The sequence below is a fragment of the Sinocyclocheilus grahami genome, unplaced genomic scaffold, assembly GCF_001515645.1.
Source record: "Sinocyclocheilus grahami isolate Dianchi unplaced genomic scaffold, SAMN03320097.WGS_v1.1 scaffold31.1, whole genome shotgun sequence".
NCBI classification, from domain to species: Eukaryota; Metazoa; Chordata; class Actinopteri; order Cypriniformes; family Cyprinidae; genus Sinocyclocheilus; species Sinocyclocheilus grahami.
In genome coordinates, this window is record NW_015505210.1 from 2,940,549 (window position 1) to 2,951,251 (window position 10,703).

Sequence of the window (10,703 nt, forward strand, 5' to 3'; positions counted from 1 at the left end):
ATATATATATATATACACACACACACACACAGTTATTTAATATTGATTAAGACTATGATTTTTTTTGTTGCAAGGACGATGTCTACTTTGATGATTTAAAATAATGCATATGCCATGCGATCATTAAAGCATTAATGGTGGTGGAAGGGTTAACCATTTCTAAATCAAGTGGATCAACATGAAAGGTGTTCACACGTTTTTCCACACAAACAGCAATATATCAAGACAGATATATTTCAGTACACAACCCATGCATCTAGCCAATCAGAAGGAGAAACAAATTAAGATGGGTGTGTCTTGTGAATCTAAATGAAAAGTGAAGAAAAGCCTCCCCGATTTATGAAATGAATTAATCAAAAATCACAAACGGTGCTAAATTACGACGACTACATTGAAGTAACAGCAGAGGGCATGCAGGAGAGTGTCAACAAAAATAAAAACACGGACTCAAAAACTCCAAACATACCATTAGTCGGATGCCTGGCATACGACACAGAAAATCTCTTTACTGCCGGCATAGAGAGCAGCTCTGAGGAGATAAAAGAGGCATTCGGCATTACTCTTGTCACTGTGCCCCTCATGAGCTTTTGCTTTTACTCAAAACTACCAGCATTTCTAATCCTCCCAACATTATGCAATCGTTTCTGTTCCTCATAAAGCCATCTATAACAAGCAGGTAAAAGTAACATGGAGTAAATGGGGCCAGATGTTGCCCCTGAATGTGGAGATTGAGAAACAGAAAAACAACAGATGGTCACAACAAATTGGATGCAGCATGACATAGCAGTATTTTGGGTGCCATTTCAAATGTCTTTCTTACACAAGGTAATACTCTATATCTCAAACACACAGCAACACCCGGTGGACAAAACTGTTAATGCTGCTAACAAGGAGTGAGGGGTGAAAGTTCCATTATAAACTATTATTATTATTAATAACAAATATTATTATAATTATAACTGTATAATGAAATGAATATAAAAATAATAAATTACAACACATAATTAAATTCAAATTGTAATTTAAATAATGTATTTGATACTGACAGAGAAATGCATTCCAATGTTTCCATTGAATGCTAGAAATTAGAGTGCAATTTCCAATGAATGTTTTGAAAATAATCATAATGTCAGAGTTACTCAATGAGTCTTTAGAGATTGTGGTAAAAGCAATAATTTGTGTTGCCATGGATATTATCCATAGCAAACCATCAAAACACATTTTCAGAAGTGTTCTAGGACACTAAAATATTTCCCTTTTGCACAAAATAGCTTGCTAATTTGTGCAATTTAGCAAATTATGAAACAAATGTTTGTTTCCATGCACATGCAGCATGCAAATCTGTCTGGAGGTAGCAAAGGTGACAAATGATTAGTTATAACATTATTCAGTAACTGTGGAAACCTAATTTTCCTAAGCGAGACCTTGATAAACCGCTAGACGCAAATGGTTTAGGAACAGCTCCTGTTGTGCGTAATGCCTTTATTTGCGATGACTAAAATTAAATAAAAGTATATTTTAAATTAAGTATGCTGAAAAATACAGCCACTAGGATATAGTAGACAATATACAAGAAGGGAATATTGAATGTTAATGTGAGTGTCTATTAAGTAAAATGGGAATATCTGTAAGTTATTCAGAAGAATCATTTGCTGGAACGTTTAGTAATGATCTGAATCTTCAGGCCACTGGTGGCTGAGGTACGTCATAACCCTGTGTGTGTGTGTTTGGGACATACCGGTTTGAGAAGACAGATTCCTGAAAGAGGAGGGCTTTTTGCGGGGAACTCGTGTTAGGTCTCTCAGGTTGGGGAAGGAGGCGCTGAAGAGGCCCACACACTGGGCGCCTGCGTGTGGGAGGGGAGGGAGACCGTGGGGTGGAGCGGGCGATAGTTATTTTTCACAAGTGAACATGCAGCTCCTCATTTGAAGTAGTTAAAAGGATTGTTCGCCCAAAAATGAAATGATCTGTTCTAAAACATTTCTGAATTCAAATGAAAATTTTATATTTCTTAGGGCATAAAGTCAAAAATACTAGGGTAAACAACTAGTAGCAAATGTAGTTTAGCGTAATAGTTAATATATATTTTTTTATATGATTTTTACATTTTATTTTATATTTTTTATAATATTCTTTTTTATATTAATAAGTATAATATGTAAAAAATTATATATATATTATTACATTAAATACATTATTATTATAATAATAATAACTATATTATAATTATTTGAAAAAACTAATATTTTGCTAAATTGAAGTTTGCATGCAAATGTAGGAAATAACATGTTGCCAGAAAACATACATTTTAAATTAAAATATAACATTTTATTAATTTATAATTCATAATAATAATTACTAGGCTAACTTTGCAATGTGTTTGTTATTACTCTGTGGTTTATACTATTTTTCTTTTTTTTTTCTCACAATTATTAAATTATTATTAAATTAAGTATTTGAATGTAAACGTTGTTAAATTGTAAAAAAGTTTTTCAGAACCATATTAAACCAAAGTGAATACAGATAACTTTACACAAACATTTTAAAATAGATTTTTAAAAGATTTGGATTCTTGGACACTCTTAATTGTCACTGGCCCATTTCTGACATTCATTTTTGGCTGAACTATTCCTTTAAGCTCAATTCCAGGCATACAGAGAACTTTTTAAAAAAAAAAGAAAACCCAGTTAAACTGCTGGGAAGATAAATATATTGCCAGTGCAGGAGGGTGAAACACTGAGTGACACTACAGGGCAGTACTGAAAAAACAGCACTTGTTTAAAAGCTCAAATGAAACACATGCCAGATGCAACACGCACTTAGTTAAAAAAAAAAAAAAAAAACTGTGATCTGCAAATCATGCTATAAAGCTTTAGTAAGGTGCAAACAACATTAGCCACAATCTCTAAACATTATGCAACTCCGAACCTACGAAACCGTGTTCATTGTCACCTCATAAATGTTATTTGGAGATAGAAATAGTACAGACAAGAATAGCAGAGAAGGTCCTGCCAGCAGTCATATTTAGACCACTACTGGCAGCATGGACACATTTCCGATGCACTGGGTACGACATGATTTAAATAAACTTGAGCAGGGTCCTTGAACTGTGTCATTGACTCTAAACAGAAACAAGCACATTTAACGGTCAACAGGGACGGGTCACTTATGAGAGGTTGAGAGGTTTTTCCAATGAGACCAATGACAGGAGAATTCTGCTACATGAAAACAACATAAATTAAATGTAATTCCCACCTAGCCCGCTGGGTTTGATCTCAGGTGACTGACGAGAAGACGACGGGAAGATCCGATACGCCAGTCCTCGAGAAGAAGTGTTACTCTCTGAAAGAGCCTGCAAAGGCATATGGACAAACATAAAAAAACAGACATATACACAAAACAGCATTACTAATCGTTTTAGCGCAAAGTTCTTTCTAAGTAAATTCAGCTTGTTATTCAGTTTTTAAATTAGACCAGGGGTTTTTTAATTTTTTGATGCCAAGAACCACAAATATGATGACCCCCTGTGAAGGACTATAAATTATATATATACACTACCATTCAAAGGTTCAAGCATGATCCTTCAGAAATGATTCTAATATGCTGATTTGGTGCTGAAGAAACATTTCTTATCAATGCTGAAAACAGTTGTGCTGCTTAATATTTCTGTTGAAACCATAATACATTTTTTTAGGATTTTTTAAATAGAAAGGTAAAAATTGGCTTTTATTTAAAACAGATTTTTTTTTTGTAACATTATAACTAGGGGTGTGCGATATCATGATTTTTGATTGTGGACAATTAATATCGTAGTATCGTGCTACAGCGCACATTCTATCAGTTGCATTTCTAGCACCTCCATCTCAATCAACTGTACAAACAGCGCCTAATTACTGGAATAAATTATCTTTTGCATCTGATTGTGTTAATACTGTCAAAAACACACAATGTCTACATATAATCACAGTTGGTTATGTCTAAAGTGAAAGTAAATAGAGAAGAAAGGATGTGTGTCTGTATATCAGATGTGTGCAGGTCTTAAAGTGACAGCAGACTAATAATACTAAACATGCTGCTGCTTGTCATTAAAGGGATAGTTCACCCAAAATTTTTTATTTTGTCATTATTTACTCACTCTCATGTTGTCTCAAACCTGTAAACAGAAGATATTTTGAAGAATTTGTAACCAAATAGTTGCTGGTCCCCATTTACAGGGGGGAAAAAATACTATGGGTCACTGGGGACCAGCACCTGTTTGGTTACCCACATTCTTCACTTTCACTTTACTTTTTTTTCCACTTTCATTCTTCAAAATAACTTTTATGTTCAACTGAAGAAAGAAACTAATTCAGGTTTAAAACAACTTGAGAGTGAGTAAATAATGACAGAACTTTCATTTTTTGGTGAACTATGCCTTTAATGTTAATAAAACAACAAAACAAAAATCACTCACTGCTCTTGACTGAAGAACTTTAATACAGTTGCTTTAATAAGAATCCATGTATAATTTATACTGTAAAGAGTATATAGTGTTTTATTGTTATATTTGTTCATTCAATTTCTTGAATGCTACTGCCAAATACATGTACTGTACCTGAAAATAAAAGCAATGTTTGTTTTATTTGTATATTATGCATATTTGTGTATCTTTGTTCTTATTTTTTAACAAAGAAAAAATAATGACAAAGATTTTTCATCTTCACCTACTTTGGCCTAAATGTCTGCCATTCTTTTTTATTTTATATTTTGTTACCTTGTAAGGCTTTGTTTTTAAAATATGGAAATGAGTAAGGATATACTGTAATGTACTGTATATTACTGTAATTGTTTCCAAAATTAAAGAATTGCATTTTATACTGTCAGTAAGACAAATAGTTAAAATATCATCCAAAACATTTAATCAATATTAATTTTACATGTTATATTTAAATTTTCTTCTCAAATTTTCACAGAACGCCACCAGAAACTCTTGGATCAGACTATATAGTCTTCATAAAATTATTCACAAAACTCAATGTTATTTGCCTGCCGCAGTTAACATTGCACAATTACCACCACACTGTTGGCGGTAAAATTTATTTAATTTAAAGTAAATGTTTGTGTCAATTTGTTTGATTATTTATTTAATGAAATAAAGAAAATTAAGGCCTACCAGAAGAGCCTATAGTACAGTACTGTACCTCCATAGATCCAGCCTTTCGGCTGCGTATGAGTGGCGACTTCCTCTGAATGTTGATTGGTTCAGTCAGTGCGGCTCTGTCGGGCTCATCTTGGGAAAGGTCTTCAAGACTGCCTGGGTCTGTCTGCTTCTCGTGGTTCTGTTACATATGAAATGGGAGTGTTGGAAGTGGTCCAGCATGCAATATTTCTTAGAAAGTTGTATATAAATTCCAAAGCTCAGCAGAGTAATGTGGTCTGAAATAAATATAATCCTTGGGGTGAGTGAAACACAGACCTCTGAGGAGGCAGGTCGGAAGCCAAAACCCATTGGTGCATTATCCTCATCCTTGCACCCCTTCACCCCCGGGCTAAAGTGCAACTCCACGTGAAAACGTTCCTCTGAGGAGGGGTCCTACAGACACACATGTCAGCATATGAAAGAAGCATAGAAATTGAGTACAAAGGGATGATGCCACATTTCATACCTTGTTATTGTCTTCATACAGCATAATAACAATCTGTGTCATATAGTTGAGTTCGGTTACAGCGCTGAGGTAGTCTATAGCTTGCTTCCACTGTTCATCTTTTTGCTCCTAAACAGACACAGATGAGATCAAACAAGTAGTAACCTGCATTAAACATGATGCGGGGCATAATGTGCGTGTTTGATGATTGTTTACTCACGTCTAACAGGCCTCCGTAGCGGAAGATGTTAAGCAGGGAGTGAACGTGGCTCTCGCTGGTGAAATAGAGCCGGGTCCGAACGTGCCGACCCGGAGACATCACTCCCCGCGAGTACCTGAACCACCAGGAGGGATGAAATACACAACCTGATCACTCACAGGTTCTGAGTCTGCAGAGCTTCTACAACAATGTGAGGTTGTATAATACGATATAGATAAAGCTGAACCATTCTTATGGCATGGTTGTGATGGTAAAGTGGGAACTTTTAAGTATGCAGCAAGCCAGACTAGCAATGTCAAAAGTCAACAATAATTTTAAAACAGTCTATGATGGCATTACTATTAATCAATAACAAATAAAATATTTAAAACAAATAACATTAAATAAATAAAATTTAATAAATATTTAATATATAATTATTAATATAAATAAAACAAATTTAAATGTTGCAACATTTGTTTTCTGTTTGCTAAAGTTTGTTTTTATATTTTATATACTATTGTCAACTAAATTTGTTTAAAAATGTTCATTTTTAGTGTAATTATTTTAGTGTAATTAAAATGGACTACATTTTGACAAAGATTTTCATCAAAATAAAATAACTACGACTAAAATAAAAAAACTAAATATCAAACCTTGAAAATATAAATTAAAGAAATCAATATTATTTATACATCAAAATGTTGAAAAACTTTTGGTCTGGTTTGCTAAATTTTATTAGTTGACATATCGTCAACAAAAAATAAATAAATAAAATAAATAAAAATTGTTACAATTTTATAAAATTTTAGTGCAGAAGTAAAATGTAATACTTTTAATAAATCTTAACGTAGATTACATTTATAATTAAAGTTTGGTAATGGTAAAGTTTGGATTGCTGAAGTCTTTTTTTAACATATTACTGCCAATAAAAAAACAAAAATGATATTTTTGTTGACAAAAACTGTTCACCATTTTTGTGCAATTAAAATGGATATCAATTTTTAAAAAGGTAAAAGTTAAGCACAAGGGGTTGTGAGTAAAACAACCACAAAAAAGCATGCATGGATGCTGAAGTGGAATGTACTAATAGTAATTTAACACACTATACAGGATGTACAGTATAGTATGCAAAATGTGATTTAGCCTTAACTCTCTCAAAGAGTTTGGCATTGCACCCCAGTATAGAGACTCACAGAGGATGCAGCTTGTTGACGGCCTCGTCCTCATGTGTTCTCTGAAGATCCAGCTGAATCTTCTTGACCAGAGGCAGGCAGTAGGCACTGGCAATATCCAGCTTCTCCGCTTTAGTGATTCCATACTCCTGAAAGAGAGTGTGCATGCAGGTAACAGCAAGATGAACAAGAATAAACAAACACTATTAGCTGCGTATCGATTCCTCTACCTGTGGGATGATGATGTCTGCAAGTGCTCTGGACAGACGGAAAAGCTCCAGCGTGTCCTCCAGATCAAGAGAAGAATTGTGTTGGGTGTCATATTTCACACAGTCATAGATGTCCGGGATCTTACTGATGTCATAGCGTCCGTTTTTCATGCGGAAGTCACGCTCTAGTTTGGACCAGCGCTGCAGCATGAGCTCCAGAGTCTCGCTGTGGTATAGCTGTAGATCTGTGAAAATTAAAAAATATATAAATATATATATATATATATATATATATATATATATATATATATATATATATATATATATATATATATAAATGATAAAATGAATAAACATACATATATATCTATATATTTTATATACATTTAAAATTATTTTTAACATTTAAATATTTAATATTTATGTATTAATATTTAGAGTTTAGTAATAACAATACTGCAAGCACTTAGGAAGCACTTTTAATATTCAAGACTACTGCAAGTAAGAAGCCAAAGAAGAGGGCAAACCTGCAGATTTGGGGTCTTCCAGCCTTTTACAGATCTGACAAGTAAGGCTTTTAATGAGGGTGTGAACTCGATCACAAGTCCTGACTGGATTGACAATTACCTCCATAGAGTTCACCAGAGATGGGCTGCCTGTTGGAGCCAACTTAAAGAGACAGGACATATTTTAGGCTAGTTTAGTTAGACTGAGATTATGAGCCATTTTTAAATAAGCAGTTGCAACTTGCTTCACCTTATTGTAGTCCTCCTCACTAAAGTCTAATTTCTTCTGCATGATCTCATGTAATCGAGCTTTGACTCTCTGCTGGCAGTCAGTGAGAGAGTCGCTGTCGCTATCCAGCAGTCCGTTCATGTTGGCACTCTTCACCATCTGAACGAGGATTGGAGTCAACTCTCCTTCCAGTGCTAACAGACCCTGAATACAGTCACATGAAATAAAAAAGAACAAAACAATAAATAAAATGAACAAGCAAAATAGCACAATTTTGAACTCCTCTGTAAATCTATTGCAGTTTACATTGATCCCATCTAAAAGCATTATGTAATACCAACATACCCCGCAGACGAAACCCAACAAACCTTTGCAAACGCCGCTGCAGTCATCTGCACACGACCCTCATCGGATGCGTAAATTTTGAGGTCATGGCGGTAAGTGCTGTGTAAACGGAGAAGGCCACAACCAGGGAAGCCGGCATAGTCGCCTGCAAAAGCACAGAGGAACAGTCTTTGAAATAACAATTACAAGAACAGAGCTTCAGATGTATGTGCATTTCCTGGAGCCAAAGGAACGAGCCTGAGGATACACACACATTCACATTACATAACCACTGTTTACAAACCTACATACAATGTACTGTACAACCAGCTGGCTGAAGAATTTCTCCACAAAATTAGAAAAATCATGCATTTCAATGCATCCACACTGTTGAAAGCATCTGGCAATATGGGTTTAGGTGCTTTTCACATGAGTGTTGCATTGCACTACATCAAGTAGCAAACAGGACTCTGATTTAAGATTCCAGAATGTCCATTTGAGAGAACAGATGAGTCCCCTAAAACAAACTACCTGACAGTAAGATTTATTTTTGTGGCCATTCGCACAGGATGCATTCTTGTTTTCTTCCATGTAAGCAAGTGTCTTATATTTAGCCATTACCCTGAGCATTATATTTTTAAGATAGTAAATTAGTAACAATTTTGAGATGTACAATGTGCTTCATCAAGCTGGTTTTGAATGCAAGAACAAGTCCTGTGTATATACAGCCTTACTGGAAGTCCAGAAAAGCCCAAAAGATAGGTAATCATGATTTGGTAAAGCATAATTAGATACTACTAGGTACTAGATACATAGTAAAAAATAATTAAAAAGGTCACAATTATGACATTAAAGAGTCAACATTTTATGCAACAATTATAACTTATGTAATAATTATGACAAAAAGTTGAAATTGATTTATAAGATGAAAAAATCCAATTATTACATATTAAATCATAATTACGATTATCTCAAACTTTACATTTTTGTCTTGATTATGATTTTTATTTCATAATTTTGACTTTACTGTCATGTCTTAATTTTGACTTTTGCATCCCATAAATATAACTTTTTATGTCCAAAGCATGTTTTTTTTCCTTATGTGGTGGAAACAGGCTTTCATGGAAAAGATTGTTTAAACCATCTGAATAATCTGGTTGACACCTGGTCTATCTGGATAATCAGGTCTTATTCCACCTATATAGACAAGATATCACTGACATGTAAAGCAACCAATTGTTTTTTACACGTCTAGGAGGTAAGCCTGAAATGAATGCTACCACAGTATTAGACACCACAGATTGCTGAAATAATGGCACAGTTGTCTAAGAAAAGTTCACTGAAGGTTATGTGTACCATCAAATAAAGTCATAGAAAAAAATGTGTAGACTTTATCATTTTAAAAATGTCTATGCTGACAAAAATAAACTTGCTAAAATAAACCTGCTAAATGTACTTGCTACTACGGGGGAAAAAAACTCATGAACTATGTTATTTTATCTCAGTATGTCAAAGTACGACCAATGTCCATATCATGGAATCTTCCACACAATCCGTGGCTAAAGCAAAGCACGAAATATTCCTGTGGCGTCCTTCTGATTGGATTAGTTTAATGAGATGGATGTTAAAGAATTAAAATGATGAATGGGGCAGACGATGCATTAACCCAGTATCAAGACCACGCACAAATCCAAAATGTCTTCTTACCACAGTCAATAGGGGACTCACAGCCAATGGACCTGCAGCTGTCTAGTTAACAATTCAAGGTAAAAGAACACCACATTAACCAGCATTGCAAGATGCTGCTGATGCTGATGCTAAAATGCTACAATGAGAGAAAATGGTTTGGTCTTTGTAAGACTGTGAACTCTGACATTTAATGAGTTACACTCAATTAGGTGCAATGTGCAAATATGGACTTGAATTTGAGGTCCAGGGGGAAGTGATGGAACTACACAGGAGAGAATCCACAGCATGACTAGGAAGTTTTTGTGCTGGCAAACTGAAAGTTAAAGATGCTACTTGAGGTAAAGTAAGTATTCATTCCTCCCAAGTCCTGCCCCTACATGCTTTTGTACGCCAAGCCCACTGAACAAGCAGGTGGAACAGGTTTCCTGCCCAAAGCTATGAGCTTTGAAAAACTGCATAGCTGCCCCACTACCTAAAAACAGACACAATATATTGTCAATGCATCCAATTTATCATGACCTCGTGCAAAGGGAGCAAAACAACTGTTCTTGTAAACAACTGGATTCACAAAAATCTTTTTCGTGCTTGCTTTGCTTTGTTGTAAGTCTTATTATCTATAATATTATAATTTATATAATATTAATATCACAATATATCTGTAATATGCAATATAATTGTATAAGTTGAAGTACACACACACAAACACACACACACACACAATTTAAGGATTTAGATCTGAGGCTATTCA

General features: G+C 34.5%; 1 protein-coding gene across 6 annotated transcripts in view; it reads right to left on the reverse strand.

Annotated features, from left to right (window-relative positions):
* Positions 1–10,703, reverse strand: part of LOC107574468 (inositol hexakisphosphate and diphosphoinositol-pentakisphosphate kinase 2-like) — a 42,716-nt gene that overhangs the window by 9,002 nt on the left and 23,011 nt on the right. Inside the window, exons 16-28 of one of the 6 annotated variants that reach the window (XM_016260910.1) lie at positions 9,974–10,015; positions 8,311–8,432; positions 7,964–8,146; positions 7,735–7,876; positions 7,229–7,452; positions 7,020–7,147; positions 5,845–5,959; positions 5,646–5,753; positions 5,456–5,572; positions 5,181–5,318; positions 3,256–3,352; positions 1,739–1,846; positions 467–529 (exon numbers count right to left, since the gene is read on the reverse strand). In XM_016260910.1, the coding sequence (XP_016116396.1) occupies positions 467–529; positions 1,739–1,846; positions 3,256–3,352; positions 5,181–5,318; positions 5,456–5,572; positions 5,646–5,753; positions 5,845–5,959; positions 7,020–7,147; positions 7,229–7,452; positions 7,735–7,876; positions 7,964–8,146; positions 8,311–8,432; positions 9,974–10,015 (1,587 nt within the window). Of the gene's footprint in view, positions 1–466; positions 530–1,738; positions 1,847–3,255; positions 3,353–5,180; positions 5,319–5,455; positions 5,573–5,645; positions 5,754–5,844; positions 5,969–7,019; positions 7,148–7,228; positions 7,453–7,734; positions 7,877–7,963; positions 8,147–8,310; positions 8,433–9,973; positions 10,016–10,703 lie in introns of all 6 variants that reach the window. The other 5 variants (XM_016260901.1, XM_016260926.1, XM_016260919.1 and 2 more) reach the window with 5 other exon arrangements.